The sequence below is a fragment of the Chelonia mydas genome, chromosome 3 (assembly GCF_015237465.2).
Source record: "Chelonia mydas isolate rCheMyd1 chromosome 3, rCheMyd1.pri.v2, whole genome shotgun sequence".
Taxonomy (NCBI): domain Eukaryota; kingdom Metazoa; phylum Chordata; order Testudines; family Cheloniidae; genus Chelonia; species Chelonia mydas.
This window is the reverse complement of record NC_057851.1, coordinates 39,073,574-39,099,089: the sequence shown is the minus strand read 5'-3', so window position 1 is coordinate 39,099,089 and position 25,516 is coordinate 39,073,574. Positions and strand designations below refer to the sequence as shown.

The window sequence follows — 25,516 nt, the reverse complement described above, 5'->3', positions numbered from 1 at the left end:
TTAATTTTATATTGTTCTAGATTTTTAATCAAAGTGTCATGTGGCACCAAGTCAAATGCCTTACAAAAGTCCAAGTATTATTACAAAAGCCTTACAAAAGTCCAGCATTATTACCTTTATCAACCAAACTTGTAAACTCATCAAAAAATATATCAGGTTAGTTTGTCAAGAGCTATTTTCCATACATCCATGTTGATATGTATTTATTATATTATCCTCCTTTAATTCTTTATTAACAAGTTCCATATCAGCTGCTTCATTATCTTGCCTGGGATCAACATCAGGCCTATAATTAACCAGGCTACCGCATTTACCTTTTTAAAATATTGGCACAGCACTAGCTTTTTTCCAGTCTTCTGGAGCTTCCCCAGTGTTCCAAGATTTATTGAAAATCAACAGTCTAATGAGGTCTGGCCAGCACTTTTCAAACTCTTGGATGCAAGTTATCCAGACTTGCTGATTTAAAAATGTTTAACTTTATTAGTTGCTGTTGAACAGTATCCTGAGATACTAGTGCAGTGGAAAGTCATATCACATCATCTTTTCGCTCCAAATACACAAATATTTATTGAACACATATACCTTTTCTGCATTATTATTGATAATTCTACAATTTTTATTTAGTAATGGACCAATGCCATTGTTAGGATTTTTGGTTTGTTTGTTTGTTCCTAATATACTTAAAAATGCTTACTTATTGTCCTTAACTCTGCTGGTCAGAGAGATTTCTCCATATGTTCCTTTACTTCCCTTATCAATGTTCTACAGTTCCTAACTTCTGATTTATATTCATTATTATCAACTTCCCCTTTCTTCCATTTGTCATGGTGGTGGGTTTTTTTTTTTTTTTTTTTTTTAATAGATGCCGTCACTTCCTCTTTAAACAAGGTCATTTTTTAAACCACTGTGGCTTTCTTTCTGGATTGTGGCTTTTAGGGCATATGAGACAGGGCTGCATCCAACTCCTGTCTCTTTTGTAGCCTCAGACCCCTCAGAGACCGTCTCCTTCTCAAACACCTTGTGTAATTTATTTATAGTGTTCTCCCTTTACAATCTTGTGCTGCTCAGTATTTACAATAGCATACACTTCCTATCTCTCTCTGCCAAGGATAGGGGAGACAGCCCATATCTTCTCTCTGAGAAATCTCTCCTGGTTCTGGCTCTGACTCACAAAAGCCTGCCTCCTCCAAGCACTTCTTCCCTGTGCCTTTCAGCTTTCTGGGGTAATAGATTTGTTAGCCTTGTATCTCTTCAGTCTATCTGCTAAAAAAAACAAAAAAACTCCTCTTGTTATCGGTGACATTAGCTCATGGCAAAAGGTAGAGAATTCCTTGAGAAAGAGGTAATGCAATGAAATTATTCGTGTAATTGATTAGCATACTAGTTTAAAATGAAGAATAAAGATAACTTTTTTTTTTATTTAAAAAAAAAAAATCTCTTCAGTCTATCCCCAATCTATCAGTCAGGCACAGCATTGCCCCTCCGGTTAACTCTGGGCTGATTTAATTGGTGGTCCAGTGATCAGAGTGCTGGTACAGCTGCTGTTGCCCAGCACTCTATCACAGCATCTAATAAAATGTTCTTTAAAAACTCCCAGTTATTACTCACATTTTTCGGATTAAATTCTTCCTCTCAGGTGTTTTGGCTCATAATTGTTTTCAGCTTTGTGAAACTGGCCCTTTTAAAGCACCAAGTATATATATTACTGGTCTGGACTTGACTGTATTTTCATATTATAAATGTGATCAAGCCATAATCACTTGTACCTAAATGATCATTAAAACTTTTAGTTCTGTGATCAGTTCCTTTTTATCTGTCAAGACAAGAGCTAATATCGAATTGCCCTGTGTTGTACACAACTTTTTGAGCTAGGAATTCATCATGTATAATATTTAGAAAGTCCAGGGATGTTTTAGTAACAGCAGCAAGAGGTCTCAAGCGTAGGTCATCCAAATTGACGTCCCCCATGATCACAGAGCTTTTCCCCCCTACACTTTATAGGTAGGTCAACCTGTTCCCTAGTGTGATTTGGTGGTTTGTAGTAGACACCAACACCCTATCTTGAGCTTTATCTGTTAGCATATTGACCCAAGATAATGATTTCAAGATAATTTCCTTCTTAGCTATCAGTGATTCGGAAACAGGTAATGGCGTTTTTGACGGCATTTGACGTTTTTGAGAGAGAGAGAGCCACTCCCCCTCCCCTTTTGCCCACTCAATCCTTTCTAAATAGGTTGCAACCATTAATTTTAACATTCTAAGCTTGGGAATCATCCCACTAGGTTTCAGTAATACCAACTAGATTGAATTTATGCTCAGAAATGAACAATTCCAATCCCTCTTGGATTTTGTGTGTGTGTGTGTGTGCGTCCACCTTGTTGATTTCGAAATGGAGTCAGTTATTAAGACTTCAGATGCCTAGTCAGTACTGAGATGCCTTAATCTGAGGCCTGAATTTCATTGCCATCATTACAGTATTTTGATTTTCTCCTCCTGTTGGGTACCAACAACACTAGCTAGCTAGCCTCCAAGGGACAAGACAAGAAGTGAAAGGAGGATATTGCTGGCAGAGGCAGTTCTTTGGTTGCTAAGCATGCCTTTGAAGAAAATGCTATATTCAGCAAGTCTAAATAAGAGGGAGCAGAAGAAACTGAAGCCACCTGAAGATCTCAAGCTAGTTCTCTCGCATCAAATAGCGGACAAACTGATCACAGATATGTGTTTCACATTTGAGGGAGGCAGGATTAACCAGTACAGCTGCTGAAAACTCCTAATCCTGGATGATGAAGTGACTTAATGCTAGCATTTTGTGCTATGGCATAAGATGTCTGGGTTCCTCAGACCCTAGGTGATGTACACTATCTTAAGCTCCTATCAACAGTCAGGTCGAGTTTTAGAAACAGAATCTACATGATGCCTGGAAAGGTGAGGTACTTTTACAGCCATGTAGGCAGCTTGGTCTAGACGGCTAATCATGGACCCGGGAGTCAGGCCTGGGTTTTAATCTGCATTCACTGTCAGACACACTGTGTAGCTTTGGGTAAGTAATTTAAGCTCTTGGTAACTCGGGTTCTTCATCTGTAAAACAAGGATAATGCTAACATACCTCCCTCACTGGGGTATTATTATACAAATGTACTGAACATGTAAAGCTCCATATAAACACTGAATCAATGCCACAGACAAAGTCACATGCTGCAATTCAAACTAATTCTTGTACAGCATTTGAATTAACTGTCCGTTTCAAACCTATGTGTACTTTGCATACATCCAAATGCACTTTGCTCACAGTAGTGTGTTCATTTAAGAAAAGAAAACCAGATTGGAAGGGAAGAAAGGAACAATGGTCTTGTGAATAGGGCTCAGAAGATGTGGTTCAATTTTGTGCTCTGCTACAGACTTCTTATGTGACCATGGGCAAATCTCTTATTCTTTCTGTGTCTCCGTGCCCCATCTACAATGAGTTTACAACTGTAGATATATGGGGCACTGAGACAAAGATAGAATAAGGGACTTGCCCACGGTCACATATGTCTACAGTTGAAAACTCTTAGGAACAGAGTCTGTCTCTTGCTATGTGTATCTATGGTGCGTAGCACTACTGGGCCCTGATTTTGTTTGGGGTCTATTGTTTCTACTGTAACAATAGCAATGATAGGAAAATGTATACAGAAAACTATCAGTGATACCTACAGCCCTTGGAGAGAGAGGAGGGAAAAGCAAGTAAGAAAAAAGCTTAGCACTGTCACAACTGCAAAGAGAATAGTATAACAATAATGAAAAGATAAGCTTTAGTTATAATTCATTGTGGCAAAGAATCAATAGCTCATCGTAGTATTATTTATTATTTGTTCATGGTAGTGCACATACAGACAAAAGGGACTAAGTCTCTTAGGCTCAGTCCCAGGTACCACAAAGTTATGCATGCTAGATGCAAGCCTCATGGCTGAATCTAAATACTATAATCATGAACAGGGCCGGATGAACTCTCCTGTGGGTCCGGGGGCGATTAGATTTTGTGGGGCCCCTGTATACAAGTCTTTTTCCTAATTTAAAACAAAATGATCACAATTATGGCATCGAGGCTATTAACGCTATACTAAACTTGCCTTTTAATTAACATGAAGCCATTCTGTGGTTACATTTCAGTCTTAAAGCATGTAGAATATAGTTAAGTTAATTCAAAATAGCCTACTTCTTAACTTAGAACAGCTGTTATATTAGTTTCTTTCTGGGAGGGAGTTTGGGTGCAGGAGGGGACTCCAGGCTAGGGCAGAGTGTTGGGGTGCAGAGGAGGGTGAGGGATGCAGGCTCTGGGAGGGAGGTTGGTACAGGAGTGGATTCAGACCTGGGGCAGGGAGTTGGGGTGCAGGGTCTGGGAAGGAGTTTGGGTGCAGGAGGAGATTCTGACCTGGGGCAGGGGGTTGGGGTGCAGGAGGGGGGTGCGAGGTTCAGGCTCCGGCTGGGAGGTGCTTACCACAGGCGGCTCCCAGCCAGTGGCTCAGCAGGGCTCAGGCAAGCTGCCTGCATGCCATGGCCCCTCGTCGCTCACAGAAGTGGCCAGCTGCTGGCACATCTCTGCACGCCCCTGTGGTGAGGGGGACGTGTCTCTATGCGCTGCCTGTGCCCGCAAGTGCTGCCCCCAAAGTTCCCATTGAGTGGTTCCCGGCCAATGGGGAAGCTGCGGGGACGGTGCTGGGGGTGGGAGCAGCACACGGAGCCACCTCCCCCACCCCACCAGGGGCTGCAGAGACGTGCCAGCAGCTGGCTGCTTCCGGGAGCAGCATGGGGCCACAGCATGCAGGCAGCCTGCCTGAGCCCTGCTGCGCCGGGGCCCCCCTTAGCCTGAGCCTCCTAAAGCCCCCTTAACCTGCTGCAGCCCCTAAAGCCCCTGCCTTAATCCAGCCCTGATCATGAACTCCTTTATTTACCATTTAGGGCTGATTAACTGCAATAGAATTATCAGGCAGCCTCTGAAAACTCATTTCCTGTATTAACATGAATTGACTCTCTCCCCATGCTCATTTCCCTCATTAATGGATTTCACTTTTTATGCTCTGTCACAAATGCTCTACAGACTTGGACATTTTATTCCATGGGGACAGTGTGGTGGAAATTTTACTGTGGATCAGCATTAGGGTCCAGACACACTGTGCCAAGTTTTGAAAGCCCACAGGGCCTTCAGTATCTGGCATCCAGAGAAAATGTATTTGGTGGGGACTAGATTCCTAGAGCTGGAATAAATTCAAAAATAATCTCTTTGGTCTCTTAGGTATATGTTCTATTTTCCCCTCCATATATCCACTTGAAAAGAATGCACATTCTGCTTGATGTATATTTCTGTACACCACAAATTGTAGCCCTCAGGTTTTCCATTGGTAAAATGATTAACAAAGAAATATATTTTTGAAGTTTAATTTTTTTTATTCACAGTTTTTTTTGTAATTAAACATTTTGCTGAGTTTACTTTGGACATAAATACACAGTTATGGCTCACATTAGAACATAGATATTATTTGTTAAAAACATAACATGCAATGTATTGTAGTGGTTACACTATTTCCCCTTTCCTCTTAAGTTTTTTCCATATCTTAAAGTGACATTAGATGCCAAATCTGACCTACCTAGCAACACAGTCAAATGTATCTATTAAGTTTTCTTATCGACTGTAAAAGTACCTTTGGCTTGCATTTAGTGTTAATGTAATACAAGTTAGCAGTATATCACAAAGCACATTGGACATACAGTTTGGTCACTGGCTAGAACTTTGATGTATAGTTTTATAACATGCTGTAAAAGCTTCTCTCTGCCTCATAGCCTAGTAATACTTATATAGTGCTTAGTTGCAAAAAGTTATAATTAAAGAAAGATAAATCATGGGCCCAGTCCTGTTACTATTGAAGTCAGGAGCAAAACTCCCATTGACTTTCATAGGAGCATGACTGTGCTGTGTCTCTACTGTTTATAAACAAAAGAAAAGTATATTTTGGCTAGAATATAAGGGGGTTGTCTCCTAAAATGTTAAAATATATAGTTGTGTAGTTGTGGTGGCGGATCCTGGAAATCTTCCATGCATGGAATTCCAGTTCAACATGGCGGGGGCTTGTGGACTCAGCCCACTGTTACCAATAATAAAGAGCTGTGTAACAGTGGGTGCAATCCTTCATGCCATGCATGCTTGGCAATGGAATTCCAAACATGGACACCAGGCAGAATCAGAACTGGTTTCTTCTCTTTGCGGAGAAGCAGAAGGACAAGGGTTACATATAGTTTATGAATAAAAGCCTGTCAACATTTGTTTTTTATCCTGAAGTTAAATTTTAATCACAATTTAATACTTTAATAAAATAAGCAAGGGACAACACCCAACTGAAAGAATCAGATACCTTGGCGATGGGCATGGAATAAGAATTTAGGCCCTCACCCTGCATCAGATTTGCACAGGTGGATCATTATGCTTGTGGAGAATTCCACTGAAGTCAGTGGGATTCTGCGCTGGCACAAGGGTCTGCCCACACAGATCTAACTGGTGAGATTAAGCAGTTTACATCAGAGGTGATGGACGTCATTTGAAATATGTGGAAACCTTTTTTTCCAGGCTGGAATAAAAATAGTCCCAAAGTATATGTACTTTATTTAGGTAATCAAAACCCTATGTTGTGTACTTGATTCTAGCCAATGCAAACATTTGGCATTTATTCTACTTTAGGAAATGTTTTGCTCATATTTTATGCTTACATTCTGCTGATGGTCATGCACTGTAGAGTTTACTACATCCAAATGAAGCTTGATAGGCATAGATTTACATGGCCTCTTATGTTTTCTAGTACTCAGGCTATCCCCTAGTTAGACCCCAGTTCCAGAAAGCATCCATATTCAAGATAAACATGCTTCAGTACAGTCCTTTTCTGAATTGGAGGCTTTGTTTCATTGTCACACCCAATGAGGTGGCTACGCCCTCTCTTAAAGTAATTTGACCTATAGCACCCTAAATTCTAATAAAATTCCCACTGCACTCTAACTTAATGAGGCAACATAGAATTCTACTTGTTAAATGAGAATATATGGCCAGGTTCTCTTTTGCAATTTGGCCCCTTACCACGATCGGAGTGGCATAAACTGGCTGGAAAATGCCTGGATCTTTCCAGTTGAGAATTCCCCCAGAATAGTTCTCTTCCACGCTGGCCCTGGACATGGAAGTGGGTGAGACAGGATATGCCAGAAGGGTGGACGGGCAGGTGGCCAAAGATCCAGACATTCTCAGCTGGTGGACAGTCCCTTGGGGTTAGTTACCAGCTGATGTAGTCTAGAGAAGCCCGCAGCTAATCCATTTGAACCCTCCCTGCCCTGTGACCATCAGCAAAGACTGGGTGCAGCAGAGAATCTGACTCTGTCTTTACAGTACGGCATTCATTTTAGGAAAAGAAGCTATTCATCTGAAATTCTGGCAGGCTTAGGAGGGGTGACTACTGCTGAGAGATGGCCATGTCCCTGCTGCTTGCAGATGAGCACTAGAGCGCCCTTCTATGTACCGACATTACGTAGTGGATTTTAGCCTGTAGTCATGCCTAAAGTGCACATTCATTGATTTCAGATGAATGCCTGCATTAGTATGTGTGCTTCCTGTAGATATTGATATATTCAGATGAATTTATGCTCAGTATTAATTCCCTGCATTACTCACTGTGTAACCATGTACCGCTTCATGTTTTAATTGCTTCACTGCCATCACAGAATGCAAATTTATGTATTGTTAAAACTGGCATTTTTAACATACCCTAGATGTTAGAAGTACACCCCATTGCCAGAAACAGAACGCACGGCCAGCACTGGCACCAAGAAGTTAACCAGAATGCACATCTGTTTTGTATCTTCAACCTGTAGTGTATTTTCTGTTTGTTCCAAATCATCATGTGCAAGGGCCTCCACTAAAGAGTAAAGGTAAACAACACAGATAGATATCACATCTTCCAGTGCTGTTAACACACTTTTTTCCCCCTCCAACATTCTTTTTTAATAATATTGAGCATTAGAAATTAACAACGTATTTTTTGCTTTGAAAGATACAAAACAATTAGCCTATCTGACTGTTAAGTTTTTTGGTCGAAGCCATACACTTTCTTGTGGAATTATATTATATAGTGATTACTGAATTAACCTGTTACCCTTTATTAGTATATTTATTGCTCAAAATATTTGCTACTTTGTTAAAATGTACAGTACATGCAAGAATCACTTTTGAAAAAAGTGCTGACTTAAGAAAGCAAAAAACAGCATGTGAAATGGTATATCTTCCCTGCCTCTCCTAAGTGCTACAGATCATAATAATGACAGATATAAACTTGAATATAAATAAAGTGGAGATTCTAAAACCATTTAAAAGGGTCTGATATATCCCCAATATTTTAACTAGCAGAGCCCTCAGCAGCAGCTAAATATTTTCAATATTGTAATAAGGTAGGATGTTCTAAATAGGTTAGGAATCTATCTTGCAGCCCTTACCCAAGTGATCAATCCCATTGAATTAAACAGGACTGCTCATATGAATAATGGCTGCAGGGTTTGATCCTTGGCATTCACTGTAGTAAGATTACATCAGAAATCCCGTTAAAAGACAAACCATCGTAACAAATTTAGAGTTTAGGAATGAAATCGAATGACTTTGTAAAAAGTCACCATTTAACATGGTTTTAGTCACTTAGATGTTTAATAGCGGAATCTGCCAAACCATCACAGAAGATACCAGTTCATCCTGTCGCTGCGGCTTGGACTTCTTGTTCACCCTTCTATGTCCTTGTCCTCCAGAGATGACTAATACTGAACTTGCTTTCGTTTTCCTGGATCGCTGCCTTTTATTTTTAAGTGAGATGTTTTGATCCTTCAAGAGCTCATAAATGGTGCTGTCCTCCGGCCTACGTTCTAGGGAATTTGATCCATGAGACAATGTTAGGGACCCAGAAGATGAAGACATGTCACTTCTTTGTGCAATGGATCCTACTGAACCGCCTAGCCACACTGCAGTGTCCTGAGTGTTACTTAGGGAAGAGCTTGGTCTGTCATTGTGCAAGACATTTTTCTGGTCATCTTCTTTAGATTCGGAGTTAGGAGGCAGGCTGTTTCTGGACTTGCTTTTGTTTTTCTTGTTTACAGCTGTGACCATTACGAGGAATTTGACTGGGCCATTATGTGCATGATAGGATACCATTCCCCTTCCTGAAGCCAAAGGAAAAAGAAAAGATTATGTAATATTAATCTCACTCATTTTGGATCACTGTTTTACACCTCAACTACCTCATTCTCACAACAAATCATTTCAGATAGACTTGCATAACCCTGTCAAAAGAAACACAGCACGTAACAGGTTTTTCATATATTTACTGAACTGAAACATGGAATAATTTACAAAAAGATCTACAGTACATTGAAGATGCATTCGGGTTAGAACAGAAATCTGCTAAAAGCAGGACATGCAGAGTAAGCTGACATTTAGTTCATACTTTTGTACTCTGTTTTCACAACAGCAAGAATAGAGAAATCCTCAGCTGACTTGTTTTAACTGGCATTGTCACTACCTTAACGTTACATGCTTTCTCCAAGACTCCACAACAAAATGAAAGGTTTTCAGTTAATCCTACTCCTCCCCTCTTGAATAGTATAAACACATCAATTCCAGTGCAGGAGTGGAGTGCACTCTACACCCACAGAGGAGGGGGTAGGATTTGCCCTTAAGCACTGATCTCTAGTTGCAGTGGTGCATTCATAGGACGAATGATGAATGAACAATATCAATTTAATTTTTTTAAAAAGGATTTAGGCTGTGGGACATTGGAGGAGAAAAGAAGGATTTAAACTGTCAGTCAAAAGATGGCACAAAAAGCAAACTGTTAGGGCTAAATTCAGAAGATCTTTAATAACTTGAATATATGTGGATCTTTCTAAAGAGGGGAGAAAAGATGCAACATTCTGCCATACACACTCCCACCTGGGTGGGGGGATGTGACCATGAGATGTGCCTGTACCTCAGACAAGATCACTGACCCCAGGAAGAACCAGGCATAATTTGGAATGAGAGAATGCTGTGAGATACCCAAAGATAGACGGATTATGTCAATCTGTGACAAATGCATATATAGTAAATCAAGATTCCAAATAGACACAGGTGGATGTATCTCAGATCAGTAAGCTGTAAAGAGAAACAGAGTTAACATATCTACGCAAGGCTTTTAAAGAAGATCAAACCCAGCTGATTCAGTTTGAAAATGGTTGCATACACATGATGTAGATCATCACCATGCACTAACTCCAGATTTGCTGCTAACTCTGGGATTTGCTGCAAATTGAATTAGTGTGGTCTGTATTGTTCATGTGGACGCAATTGCTGCACACCACTTTCTCCATGCTTCCAATGGTTATCCCACTGTGCCTTGTGGGTCGACAATTACTGATCTATCTGTTCACCTGTGTGCCTTCCCACGCTCTGGTGTCAAGTTCCCAGGTCATCCCCCCCACCCCTTCTTTAAAAGCTGACACAGAGCCAGAATTTGCCAATTTGCATGTCCATTCCGACCCCCCGTTATTGAGTGTTTCAATATTCTGCCATACAACTGCGATTGCACTCCAGAAGCCCAACAACATGCCTTGCACAGCTGCTTGGAGATGTGCTGAGACCCTGGATCTCATCACTATCTGGGGAGAAGCCTCAGTGTATGCCGCTTTTGTGGCCAGCCAGAAGAATAAAGACCTTTCTGTGGACACTGCCAAGCAGATGTCCACAAGGTGTCATGCCTGAGATGCTGACCCATGTTGGATAAAGAGCAAGCCATTCAGGAGTAAGTAAATTGAAATGAGGGACAGAAGGAGGCAATCTGACAGGAGCCATGTGACCTGTCCATTTTATGATAAACTGGATAGGATCCTACATAAGTATAGCACAACCCTTTCAAGACACCATGTGGAGCCCACTGGCCGCAATCTCCCCCACCTCGAGGATGACCAGCAAGGTCCATTAAAGGTTGAGTGGGAAGATGCTGGAGAGGAGCTGTCCCCTGAGAACCAGGATCCTTTTTGAGACCCAGGACCCTGCTGCAGATCAGCTGGAACACCAGCCGCAGTCATGCCCTGCTGCAGTGTACTCTGACTACTGCCCGGCATATGCCGAGTTTGAGTCCTAGCCAGAAACCCAGGCTTTACAATTTATTATTTATTTATTTATTATGCTATACTATCATTCTACCTTCTGTTTGGGATGACCCATCGCCGCAGCCGTTGTAGCAGATGTGAGTTAGGAGCCCTTCCAGATATCCAGACCCCACGTCCCACCCTCTTTCCATCAGTCCATGCTGCCCGTTTGCCCCCCACATACATGTCTGCCTGGGTGAAGCAGCCACCATTTTATAATCAGCCTGTCTCATGCTAAAGTCACAACTATTGACCATTTTCAGGGCCATGGCACAGAGGGCACTTGCCCATCTGCCTATTTTCCTTTCCCCTTCCCTCCTCTGTCCTGCCTGGCACACCCCCCACCCCGCATCCTGATCTCCAGCCCAAAATGGCACCGGTAGCATGCTGCAGAATCCACCTCTAGCCCACTCCTCTCCTGTGGCACATTCAAATAACATTCATTTGTGAAAAAAGCAACAGTTTATTGAGACAGTGGTTACAGGAAAAGAAGTTTGGTTAGTGTTCATAGTTTACATGAGGTAGACATGGATACTGCATGACTGGTAAAAGTACAAACAGTACTGTTTCCTGCTGACGTTTAAATGTCCTGTAACACACATTCTAGCTGACAATCATTGCAGGAATTTATCTATTTTTCTCTGCAGGGGATATAAAGCAGAACTTAAGAGCAAGGAATTCCTCAATTTTGGTTTGCACATTATAGGGAACAGCTTGCACACCTCCTTATAGCTCACAAGCCCCTTCCACTCCTGCAGCACTCCTGGGGGGATCATCCTGGTGAATAACTTCACAGAGTATCTCTCACTGGTTTGCCCTTTTCCTTTTTGAATAAGACCATTCTCTGCCTTTGTGGCACCCGCCCCAATGTGACATTATTATGAATCAGGACAGTCTAATGTGAATCACTATCTGGTTTGGTCCCACTATTGCCCAATCCCTCTGACACCACAGAAGTGCCTCAAATACACAAACAAAACTGCAAAACAAAAACAGCAGCATTATTCCAACCCATCCTACACCCCAACTTGCTAAGGCACAGCGGCAAATAGCACACACAGCAGACAGATATCTCAATTGCTCCAGTGCTTCCTCACACAAAGACAGAGCGACCACATAGCAAGTACGAAAAATTGAGACTTTTTTTTTCAGGTGCAGGTATAGTCGCATGTATAAGACAAAGCCTCTAATATCAGGGTATCTGGTCACTCTAAGACAGACCACTAACCATCTCTGAGGATCCCCCAAGACTGGGAGAGTCTCAGGAAGGTGAAGTCACATATGCATACTAAAAAAATACGATCATGGCTTGTCTGGAATAGGAACAATAAGCGACTGGTTTTTGTTCATACGCCCACAGCCACAGTGCTTGCAACAGCCAGACTGTCAGGGACAGGGCCTCCATCTACTGCTGAGAGGCTGGCCAACCTGAGGGGGTGAAACAGGCAGACTTGGGAGGAAATGTTTGGAGAACTTATGGCAGACTCTTAGAGAAAAACCAAACTGGCTGAGAGGTGGAGACAGTTTGTGATGACCCCAAGGGCGAAAGAAATGGAGCTCTCCCAGCAGGGTATGGCAGTGGCCAAGAGAAGTGTGGCTGGAGACAAGGACGGCATTGCCATGACCAGGGACAGCATGGAAAAAGACAGGGAGATGCAGAGACAACTCATGGACTCTATCCTGAGCCAGAGGCCTCTCCTACAAAACATGCTCCTGCTAGGTCAGCAGGTCCTGCAGTTCCATAAACCAGGACCCAGCTGCATCCTTCAGTCTCTGGACAATACTGGCTACGGAAACTAGAAGCAACTCCTCTCCTCTGTACCCACACAGTGCACGTACTAGAGACCATTCCTCTTTCAGGCACAACATCTGCTTACCGAGAACACTGGCTTCTGGGAGCCCAGCACTTTTGAGCCCTCCAATGCACTTGACAATTTTGAGCCATGTACCGCAGTACCTCCGTGGACATGAAGAAGCAGAGGGGTCCTATATGCACCTGTAACTTTAAGACCCCCACCTTCAGCCTTGTTATTTCTAAACTCTTTGCACTGTTGCACTTTCAGTTTGGTTCACACTAATGTTTTATTTGAAGGGTTTCTTTTTTTGGTGAGTCAGTAGATTATTTTGGTAAATGTATTTTCAGATTAAATGTATGGTTATTTATCCACTAGTTCAATGAAAACTTGATTTTTGGCTTTGTTACTGTTGTTTCATAATAAAAACCATTTGAAATCGATTTTGGTCCATTATGACTCATCACTGCATGTAACACATACAATTAGCTAAATAAAGCTAAAGTAATTCATACAGTTTTACAAAGGTATATGGGCAATGCCCTGCTTCCACCACCCATAAACACTATTACACCGCTCACAGACTATCCCAACCCCGCCTCCATGGATTAGCAGCCGGATGTCCACCTACACATGTACAAGCACGAGACTCAAAACACAAACAATTGGCATCCCTGACAATATTCTCCAGAGGTTAACATTCTCGATGGGATGCTTTACTGGCTGCTCAAACCACCGGGCAAGTCTCTGCACCTCAGTCTCCTGCTCATCGCTAAGGCTTTCCCGCTCGGTCTCTCAAATACTGGGGAGAACACAGCACCCAGCTATAACAGTTGGGACTTTATCTGATGCTTCCAAACAATTCCATAAGAAGCACCATCTGCCTTTCAAACAGCCAAATGCATGCTCGACCACCATTCTGCAACTACTCATGCGGGAGCTGAAATGTTCTCTCTTTCTGTCCAAATGGCCTGTGTGTGGCTTCCTTGGCCAGGGCATCAGAGGGTAAACTGGATCCCCCAGAATAACCTGACCAATCTCCACACCATTAATGTCCACAGTGTTCCTGGGGGCAAATAGTCCTTTCTCCGTTAATGTAAAGAGAACTGAGTTCCAAAAGATCCTCACATCATGGACCCTTTCAGACCACCCTTCATTTATGTCTGTACACCTGCCATGGCAGTCAACCAGCCCTTGGAGCAGCAGAGAAAAATACCCCCTTCTGTTATAAATTCTGCACCCTGGTAGGGGTCCAATGTTCAGCATAGGTTCCATTAATGGCCCCAATACAGTCCCATGCCTACAAACCCATCAATAATCTCCTGAGCATTATCCAGCTTTGTGACCCAGTTAGACAGCATCTTATCAACAACATAGCAGAGCTGCATGAGAATGGCCCCAACAGTTGATCTCCCCATGCCAAACTGATTGGTTACAAACTGGTAACGTTATGGGATGGCCAACTTTCAGATAGCAAAGGCAAACAGCTCCTCTATTGGTGTGAGGCAGCGCATGTTGGTATGCTGTCACTCTAGCTCTGGCATCAGTTCGTCACAGCTCTCAAAAAAGGTAGCTCTCCCCATCCTGAAGTTCTCTCACCTCTGCTGGTCATCCCAGGTCTGCAGAACGATCCTCTCCCACCAATCCACGCTGATTTGCTGGGCCCAGAAATGGTGCTGCAGTCTATGTAGCTGATGCAGGAACTGGTTCCCTAGCTCCAACTGCTCAGTGTCAGTGCCCTCATCCTGCTGCAACAGCTTCACTGTGTTCTCCTGCAGCTGGGGGAGCTGCCAATGCTGGCATTAAATATCCTCATGGACCTGCACCATCTGCTCGGTGGTGCAGCAGAAAAAGTCCAATGCCGAATGCAGCTGGCTTTTAATGCTGTAATACAGCCCAAATAGCCTCCATTTATTTGCATTTGCCAGCATAATGCATCTCTGGGTCCACGCTGGCAGAACGCAATTGGAAAAAGGCACTAGCATGCCCAGAAAGGAAGCATGGGGCAGAGACAGTGGAAACATGGGCTTTTAAAAAAAATTGAACCTGCCTGGCTTCCACTATGTATCCAACAATTCACAGCAAAAACAATCCCATGATGCACATTTCTCAGCCATGAAGCAAAGGACCATGGGATACCCCTGAGAACTCTACTCCCTCAGTTCACTGCAAACCATCGCCATGTGTTCACCTGATGCAAGCTGAAATCAGAACAGGTGTCCCATGTGCATGCTATTGGTATGACTTGCATACTGCGAGTTACCAGACATGCATCAAAAAGCTTGGCATTATCTCCCATGTCTAGACATATCGTTAGGCTGTGATCCTGAAATTCTATCACTTAGGGCTTAGGAACGTATTACCACACAGTGAGGTAATACATTCCACAGGGGCGTGATTTCTAGAGCACACTAATGCGTTGGGCATTAATTGGTCCATGTAGACCAGGGGTTCTCAAACTGGGGGTCAGGACCTCTCAGGCGGTTGCGCAGTTATTACATGAGGGGGTCACGAGCTGTTAACCTCCACCCCAAACTCTGCTTTGCCTCCAGCATTTATAATGGTGTTAAATATATTAAAAAGTGTTTTTAATTGATAAGAGGGGTCACACTCAGAGGCTTGCTATGTGAAAGGGGTCACCAGTACAAAAGTTTGAAAACCACTGATGTAGACCCTACTGAGCATACATGCTGGAACTAGGAGTGCTGGGGGTGCTGCTGCACCCCTGGCTTGAAGTGGTTTCCATTATATACGAGGTTTACAATTTGGTTCAATGGCTCTCAGCACCCCCACTATACAAATTGTTCCAGCACCTCCGCTACCGCCGCGCAGTAAAGGCTCCCGAGTGTGCTTTAACACAGTACCATTTCAAACAGCGCTACGTTAAAGCGCAATATGGAACACTGAATGTGCAGCAGCATGTGGACTAATTAATGCACACCATGTTGGTGCGCTTTAGAAATCATACTCTGTAAAGCTAGAGTTGCCACCTCTCTAATTGCACAAAAACTGAACACCCTTGCCCCACCCCTGCCCCGCCCCTTCTCTGAGGCCCCACCCACTCATTGTAGGCCCCCCCCCCAGTTGCTCGCTCTCCCCCACCCACACTCATTTTCACTGGGCTGGGCAGGGGGTTGGCGTGCAGGAGAGGGTGAGGACTCCAGCTGGGGGTGCGGGTTCTTGGGTGAGGTGTTCAGGGTGCAGGAGGGGGCTCTGGATTGGGGCAGGGGGTTGGGGTGTGGGAGGGGTTTGGGGTGCGATCTCCAGCCGGGCGGCGCTTATCTCAGGTGGCTCCTGGTCGGCAGTGCAGTGGGGCTAAGGCAGGTTCCCTGCCTGCCCTGGCTCCGCGCTGCTTCCGGAAGCAGCCAGCATGTCCAGATCTGGCCCCTAGGTGGAGGTGTGGTCAGGTGGCTCTGTGCGGTGTGCGCTGCCCGCGCCCGCAGGCGCCGTCCCTGCAGCTCTTGTTGGCTGCAGTTCCCGGCCAATGGGAAGCTGCGGAGCTGGTGCTTGGGGCAGGGGCATCGTGCGTAGCTTCCCTGATGGCCCCTGCACCTAGGGGCTGCAAGGAAATGCTGGCTGCCTCTGGGCGCTGAGCAAAGCCAGGGCAGGCAAGGAGCCTGCCTTAGCCCCGCTGTGCTGCCAACCAGACTTTTAACGGCCTGGTCAGTGGTGCTGATCGGAGCTGCCAGGGTCAACCAGATTGTAAAGCGCATTTCCCCAGAGAATCGCTTATATAGTAAGTGCAAAGGTGTAATGAGGAACTATCACTATTGCTATTAGAGACACACATATGAAGTGAAGCAATTATAAAAATCAGTGTTCTGAGATTCACATTCCCGATACTCAACCTGCAAACTATAAAAGTATATCTTCTCCAAATTTAATATGCTTGGAGCTTTGGACCTCTTAATGCCCATAGAAAAAGTCTCAATCCAAAAATAAATTTAAGAATATATAGTTCAGAGAAAGTAACCAAAGTGGAAATGGGAGGTTAAGAGTTAAAGGTTTTTTTGCATGACTTTAACTATGATTTCCATACAATCCATCTATTTTTAAAGTTTCTCCTAAACATTAATTTTTTTTAGGTTTGCCATTAAAAAGCACAATGTTGTTTTCTCTTAAGTTATTGATATTGTTATTTTTCTGAATAGTACTCAATCTTGTTTTTATTTTTGTAAAGTTACAGGAGTTTTGGTTTAAAAAAGATTATTATGGAAACTAGATATAAGTTGCTTGGCTTATAAGGTCTGCCTGCTTCCCTCCACAACTCAGAAATTTTAGGTGAAGTTCTGAAACCAAACTGTAGCTTCACATATGCCACATCCAGCACGCTTTTTTGAATCTTGCTTTGTTATGATAGTGAAGAGCAGAACTGAAATGTTTCCAAAATGTTGGCAGAGTTCTGATGTTCCTATCTCAGAAATGAATAGCTCCCAAAATAAGGTATCTTGTCTCTTCAGCAGGCCCCCAAATGCTATAGTTGTCAAAAGCTAACCAATAAGTCAAATTTTACATTTCAAGGACTCAATGTTATGCAGCGATCAGGTCACAAAAATAACCAGTCAGGAAAAACACTGAACTTTCAATACCCATCTCTCCAGATCTAGTATGCCATTTTTCTCCAAATTTGGAAATAAACACCCCCTCTGACTCTCCTCCCCTACCCACATGCCAATTTGCATTCTGATATAACATTTCCAAAAAACTGTAGAGGAGAACAACATTTCTCTTTACAGTGGAAAGGCTGTTCCAATCTTAGACATAGAGGTTTTCCCCCTCCGTAATACATGACTTGAAGAGCTAACCTCCATCCTACTCTGCCTCAAAAGAACAACAACAGTTGTAGTCATGGATGCTGATTTAATAAAGCAAAAATAACAGAAGATAATAGAAATATGTTACAGATATACTATAAAACTAAGTAGGATCAACAAATCCTCATAAAAAAGCTCAAACCATGTCTATACAATACATAAAATTTTACATATTTACTTGATTTATTGACTAAATAATGTACTGAAAAGCCAGTCTTCAGCATACCATCATACAAAAATATATGAAAAATTTTACTCACCCGTTACTTTTGGAATTCCTTGCAAACGAGGCACTGGTAGTGCTACTATAATACCCAGATTTGTTCCAACTAACAATAACCCATGGCACACCAGCAGACTGGTCACAGAAACACGTTGCTGTCCTGTGAAATTCAGGGAGAGCTGCATTATTTAACAGATATAACCTTTGATTTGGTAAAGGTAACCTACAGTAAACTGCACATAATTACATTGTTATAGGTTCTGATTCAGCAAAACATTTAAGCAGAAGCTTAAATATTTTGCTGAAGCAAGGCCTTGAAATTTTACTTGCATACCATATAACCCGCATGAAATGAAATTACTTCTGAAATGCTGTAATTCAACTTGTGTTTTCTTATAAAACCCAGCATTACAGTAGAAAGTAATCAGCTATATATTACTTTTACAAACAGGTTACTTTTACATATTCTTCATAGCCACACTACAATATATAATATGACATAATACACAATAGAATTACACAAGACTACAGTGTTACACTGTGTTCAAGCCTCAACCCTGTCCATATTTCCTGAGCATAATTGCATATTTTTCTACTTTTCTGTAACAACTTGGTGCATTTTGGGATTGCTCAAAATCCTCATAGCCTTTGAGGGGGAAAAAAGATAACTGACTGATTCAATGCACACGGACTTTCAAAAAGTCTTTAACAACCTCCCTCATAAATGGAAACTAAGTAGTTCAGTGACAAGAGGTGAAGTTATGTCCTAAATTAGAAACTGGCTAAGAGACAGAAACAAAGAGTTGGACTAAAGTGTTGGCCTGGGTCCCCCAAAACTCCGTATTAGGTTCAGTATTGATTTATATATTTAGTGAGGTTCCGGAATAGTGGTGAAGAGTGCGATGGCAAAATCTGCAGAGGACAGGAAATTTTTTAGTATGGCCATTACTTGAGAAGATTGTGAAGAACTCCAAAGAGACCTAACAACATTAGGTGAATGGACAGCATGATGCTGATGAAATTCAGCATTGACAAATGTAAAATAGTGCACATGGAAAGGAATAATGTGAACTATTCATACACATTGCTAGGTTCCACATTAACTGTAACCACTCAGGAAGAAAGACCAGATCTTCATTGTGGACAGTTGTGGAGTCATGCTAAAAAAATAAAAAATAAATAAAAAGCTAGGTTACATATAGAAAAGGATAGAAGATAATAATTAGAATATCAGGATGGCATTACATTATTTTACATTTGACAACGTAAAAACTTTCCTCTATGGTGTCATTTCTTCAGTGTTCCCTTCCTTGGTGGTCCTTATAACTTGTATCTCTTTTGTAAAGTAATAGTATGGATTTTTCAGCTATCTGGAGTAAGAATGTATGCCAGAGCAAAATGGCTTCAGATTTATTCATTAAACCAGCAGTTTTCAAACCAGTGGTCCGCGAGCTCCATTCAGGTGGTCCACGGATAGTTCCCTCTCAGATGCACACCTGGGCGGCCGCACACAAGAGAATGAAGGGCCACCCACCTAATTAGTGAAGCCAGGCAGGTGTGGCTCCACTAATTAGGTGCCTGGACCCTGGAGAAGATGCACACGTAAGGTGAGGTGGTGGCCTTGAGCGGGAGGAAATAGGGGGTAGGTGGGAGGGGGCAGTAAGGTGAGAAGAGGGGGTGGGGGGAATTTGGAACGTGCAGGGCTGTGGCGGTCAGAGAAAGAGGCGACTTTCCCCAGCTCCAGGGCTGCAGCTGCCAGGGAGAGATGGCCCTCCTTCCCAGCCTCAGCTCTGTGGCTGCTGGGTGGGGGAGAGAACCCCCTCCTTCCCAGCCCCAGCTTGGGGGCTGCTGTGGCGGGGGAGAGAGGGCACATCCATTGCATTAGAAAGGTAAGACCACTGATATTAAAATATGAGTTGTGTGCTTTTATTTGTAGAACCAAAAAAACTTTAATTATTATTAAGGGGTTTTTTATATAGTGCTTTTATCCAAAGTGCTTTTCAATAGTTAGCTAACAGGACAAACAACATTTGGAAAGATCATTAAGTGGTCCACCGAGACCCTCAGCAATTTTCAAGTGGTCTTCGAAAAAAAAGTTTGAGAACAATAAACAGGAGACAGAAGATTTTGATTAATTAATTGAAAGCCTGGTGAGCACTGGAGAGCAAAAGCACTGGAGAGAAAATGGCATGTTAGAATGTGTAAGGATGAAAGAGACAAAACAGTCATCAAAAAGCATGTGAGAAAAACAATATGGTCTTACAAAGCAACATTTAGCAGTGCTAGTCAAATCTACTTACAAATATAAATCAGGCATAATGAAAAAATCCATAATATTAGTTTCTCTCTTTCTCCCTCTCTGGTATAGCAAACAATAAGAAGTCATCTTAGCATAAAATTAAAGTTGTATGTCTACAAGTAAATTATTATGTGTCTTGTGAAAGCTTAATATTTTTAGCTGAAACATTAAGGAGGAGATGTGCTAGGTTTCCAAAGGGGAGTATGTAAGCGTGTTCCCTTCACGGCTGATCAGAGGGACAGCCTTGAAGGAGACTGAAAATTCTACCCTTATAGTCAGAGGGTAGATGGCATTAAAGTGATGGCAGCTGGATGAAAATTGAGAATAGAAGACATCTATCAGAGGAAAACTCATCATAACCCAGAATGATGCCAGAGCCTACAGCCTTGATCTGTTTGTGAAAGTGAAGGCAAATAAAAACACAAACACATTTCCTTGTTGAAACAAAGAACCTACTAAGCAAAGAACAGTAAGTATTATACATGGTACCCACCAAACCAAACTCACATCTCCGACTATCAGCTTGCCTTTGATACTCAGATATTATGCAGATATTATTTCTATATACTAATTATGATTTTCAGAATTGCACAATTTCATCAGGCTTAGCTTGGGATGGACACAAACCAAAATCATTTCTAGTTATCTCTGAACTTGAGAACATCTCAAAATACACAACTGATTCCAGATGTCCAAATTTGGCAAATATGTTTAGAATAGACCAAAATGAACCAAATCCTTGGTTCCAAACACCTCTGAATTTGGGGATTTTCAAGAGCAGAATCTGAATTTTGTGGCTTAGAACCATAGACTATCGGGGTTGGAAGGGACCTCAGGAGTCCCTGCTCAAAGCAGGACCAATCCCCAACTAAATCATCTCAGCCATGGCTTTGTCAAGCCTGATCTTAAAAACTTCTAAGGAAGGAGATTCCACCACCTCCCTCGGTAACGCATTCCAGTGTTTCACCATCCTCCTAGTGAAAAAGTTTTTCCTAATATCCAACCTAAACCTCCCCCACTGCAACTTGAGACCATTACTCCTCATTCTGTCATCTGCTAGCACAGAGAACAATCTACATCCATCCTCTTTGGAACCCCCTCTCAGATAGTTGAAAGCAGCTATCAAATCCCCCCTCATTCTTCTCTTCCGCAGACTAAACAATCCCAGTTCCCTCAGCCTCTCCTCATAAGTCATGTGTTCCAGTCCCCTAATCAGTTTTGTTGCCCTCCGCTGGACTCTTTCCAATTTTTCCACATCCTTCTTGTAGTGTGGGGCCCAAAACTGGACACAGTACTCCAGATAAGGCCTCACCAATGTCGAATAGAGGGAAACGATCACGTCCCTCGATCTGCTGGCAATGCCCCTACGTATACATCCCAAAATGCCATTGGCCTTCTTAGCAACAAGGGCACACTGTTGACTCATATCCAGCTTCTCGTCCACTGTAACCCCTAGATCCTTTTATGCAGAACTGCTGCTGAGCCATTCGGTCCCCAGTCTGTAGCGGTACATGGGATTCTTCCGTCCTAAGTGCAGGACTCTGCACTTGTCCTTGTTGAACCTCATCAGATTTCTTTTGGCCCAATCCTCTAATTTGTCTAGGGCCCTCTGTATCCTATCTCTACCCTCCAGCATATCTACCTCTCCTCCCAGTTTAGTGTCATCTGTAAACTTGCTGAGGGTGCAATCCACACCATCCTCCAGATCATTTATGAAGATATTGAACAAAACCAGCCCCAGGACCGACCCTTGGGGCACTCTGCTTGATACCGGCTGCCAACTAGACATGGAGCCATTGATCACTACCCATTGAGCCTGACAATCTAGCCAACTTTCTATCCACCTTATAGTCCATTCATCCAGCCCATACTTCTTTAACTTGCTGGCAAGAATACTGTGGGAGACCGTGCCAAAAGCTTTGCTAAAGTCAAGGAACAACACGTCCACTGCTTTCCCCTCATCCACAGAGCCAGTTACTCGTCATAGAAGGCAATTAGATTAGTCAGGCATGACTTGCCCTTGGTGAATCCATGCTGACTGTTCCTGATCACTTTCCTCTCCTCTAAGTGCTTCAGAATTGATTCCTTGAGGACCTGCTCCATGATTTTTCCAGGGACTGAGGTGAGGCTGACTGGCCTGTAGTTCCCAGGATCCTCCTTCTTCCCTTTTTTAAAGATGGGCACTACATTAGCCTTTTTCCAGTCGTCCGGGACTTCCCCCGATTGCCATAAGTTTTCAAAGATAATGGCGAATGGCTCTGCAATCACATCCGCCAACTCCTTTAGCACTCTCAGATGCAGCGCATCCGGCCCCATGGATTTGTGCTCGTTCAGCTTTTCTAAATAGTCCCGAACCACTTCTTTCTCCACAGAGGGCTGGTCACCTCCTCCCCATGCTGTGCTGCCCAGTGCAGCAGTCTGGGAGCTGACCTTGTTCGTGAAGACAGAGGCAAAAAAAGCATTGAGTACGTTAGCTTTTTCCATATCCTCTGTCACTAGGTTGCCTCTCTCATTCAGCAAGGGGCCCACACTTTCCTTGACTTTCTTCTTGGCTTAACTCATCCATAATGCAAACAAGCTAATGTTCCTAAATATATAACATTTTTGGGCATGTAATGTCTGCAATGCCTTTTAGGGCGTTCAACACTGGGAAAAAATTTCAATGCCTGTCTTCACACTTTAGCCTTGAAGCGAATTCCAACTGGTAATTTGCACCTGTGAAGTAACATTATTATTTCCATATGTGAAAACAGTATGTGATTTGCAGGCAACCTAGAGTCCTATATATAGAACACAATCTTATGCATGAACCACTAAAAGTGAGGTCAAAAGGAAAAGTGCTTGCTTTGAAATCTTGGGAAAGCAGGAAACATCTGCATGTGAATACGTATTTTTGACATAACTTATAGTAACACGTGATGCTAAATAAAACCACTCATAAAAAGGTTTTACTTGTTGTTTGCAAAATAAGGTTTGCAATCTTGCTATGGTGTGCAAATTTGTGATTTTTAAAGTTTATTTATTTTATCCCAGGGGGAAACAAATGCAAACAAGCAATGGCCCCTGATTAATTTAATGTGTTCTATCTAAAAACATCTACAACAAGAAGATATTCACCATTACAGTCTTCGAGAGAAGGTAATAAATATAAAAGCTAAATATTATTATTCCTGTTTTAAATTAAATCTTTCAGATGAAATTGCATTAATACTTAATGGTAATGTTAAACTAGTAAACTTAATAAGACTCTGATCCTGCGAAGACTTATGGCCATGCTTAATTGAGCAGGCTCATTTATTCTGTTTTTTCTGGGTTCAAGCCTCCATCTATCTTCCTCAAGTATCAGCTTTTGACCCCAGTCCTGCAACTGGATATGTGTAAGTGAAACTTTTGCCCCTTCACAGAGCCCTCTGCAGTCAGTTCTATGCAAGGATGCCCCTGCACAGATTCTGCTGCAGGATCTGGCCCAACCTGCAAATTAAACTGGCTAAAAGCCTACAGTGCTGCTTATTGTATCAGACTACCCTCATGTCTCTCCCTCCTTTTACTCTTTTTTAGGATGGCAACTTGATAAAAGAAAAACCTTTAACAGCGGTGAGGGTTTATTAACTACAAATGAGTGTACTTTATTTTCTATAGAGAGGAAATGAGAAAATGTTTTTTCTTTGTCTCTCCTTCTCATCAGTTTCCAGGAAGCACACTCGGAATGTTAGAGGATAAAGAACGGAAACCACCCCTTTGTTAAATAGGTAACCTGTCATCATCCATAAGCACAAAGAAATCAGATAGTTCAGGGTCAGCAGAATCTCTCTCAAAGGACAGACCATATTATAAATTTTAAAAACACCTGGGAAACTGTTTGGTTTGAGGATATTTAAATATCAGTGTTCTTTACTGAAAAATAAAATGTGTGACCATGAAAAAAAACACAAGCTAGTTAATAAAAATGTGGCATGTGTATAGTATGACTATTAATTAGCAATACTTTTAAAACACCTTGTGAACAAGGAAGCATAGTATACATGCCGTAAGAAGACTAGATGAATTGTGACAGGGGGTGTTGCAAATTTGCCTATTTGAACTGTGGACCAAATATACTGGGCACAAGTTTACCCTCAAAGGAAACTTATATAACATATTGGCAAGAGGTGTATATTCATGTCACCCCTAGTGTCTTTTCTACAAAGGCTACTAGAGCTCTTCTGTTGCCAGCTAAAGGGGTTCCTCCTTTGGCTATAGTGGTAGTGGGGTGTACTGAGCTGAAGATCCTGGGTTCTAATCCCTTATGTTTGCTGGTATCTTGCAATTAAAACAATTGCTATTTTTAAACTTTCCAGTATTCTAGAAACTGACAGTTCTCCCAGCTTCATCTTTTCCAAACACCAGGACGCCCATTAGATCCCTCACCCGTTTCATCTCCTGCAACCTAATCCATTCCCATACGTTCCATTGCGTTAAAAACATAGGCCCTGCAGCAGAGAAAGGGATCTATCAGGACGTCATTTATAGTTCCCTGATTCCCAGGGCGAGGCTGTGTTGCACTGAGCCCCTGGATAAATCAGAGTAATCTAGGAGCTGCTCTAATTTATGTCAGCTGACTACATGTTTAAACAACAGTACACCCAGAGAACATAGATAGATTGGAGCATGCTCGAGCCACTTCCCCTCCGGAGCTGAAGTGTGAGGGTGCTCGTTTGACACCAACTGAGAACTCTCCTGCACCAGAGGAACTTTCAGCTAGCTGATTCCTGTTCCTTTTGAGTCACATAAGTAGTCTAAAGGGCCAGAATACAACCAACATCCAGCCCATAAATGGCAGTATTCAGGAGCTCCCAAGATCATGGGAGTAACTGCCTTCCACTACAGATCTCCTCTCCCCTGGCACCACCTCCCCAAACAGAAGCTATCAGATACCTCCCTGACACTGTATCAGATGGAGAAAAGCACAACACTATTATTGGTTCATGTTTGTTATGGGCTATGTCTGCTTTTTTATTATTCAACTCTGCCAGCTTGCAGTTATTAGGAAGACAATCCTTTCCTCTGCCATTTCCTCCACATTTCACTCTTGTCTTACTCTGCACTAGGTTGCAATGTTACCTTTCCCAAGGTAGAACAGGAACATTCTTTGTGACAGGGAAGGCAGGCCATGACATTCAAAGCTGTGTTCAGATGGCAATAAAATGGTGATAACCTAATGCTAAATTAC

The 25,516-nt window shown here is 42.5% G+C and overlaps 1 protein-coding gene across 6 annotated transcripts in view; it reads right to left on the bottom strand.

Moving 5' to 3' along the window:
- Nucleotides 1-5,450: 5,450 nt before the first annotated feature.
- Nucleotides 5,451-25,516, bottom strand: part of ARHGEF10 (Rho guanine nucleotide exchange factor 10) — a 180,244-nt gene continuing 160,178 nt past the window's right edge. For all 6 annotated transcript variants that reach the window (XM_043542338.1, XM_043542336.1, XM_043542335.1 and 3 more), the window contains 2 exons: nt 18,046-18,168; nt 5,451-9,213 (listed from right to left, as the gene is read on the bottom strand). In XM_043542338.1, coding sequence (XP_043398273.1) covers nt 8,699-9,213; nt 18,046-18,168 — 638 coding nt within the window. In that variant the 3' untranslated portion in view covers nt 5,451-8,698. The remainder of the gene's footprint in view (nt 9,214-18,045; nt 18,169-25,516) is intronic.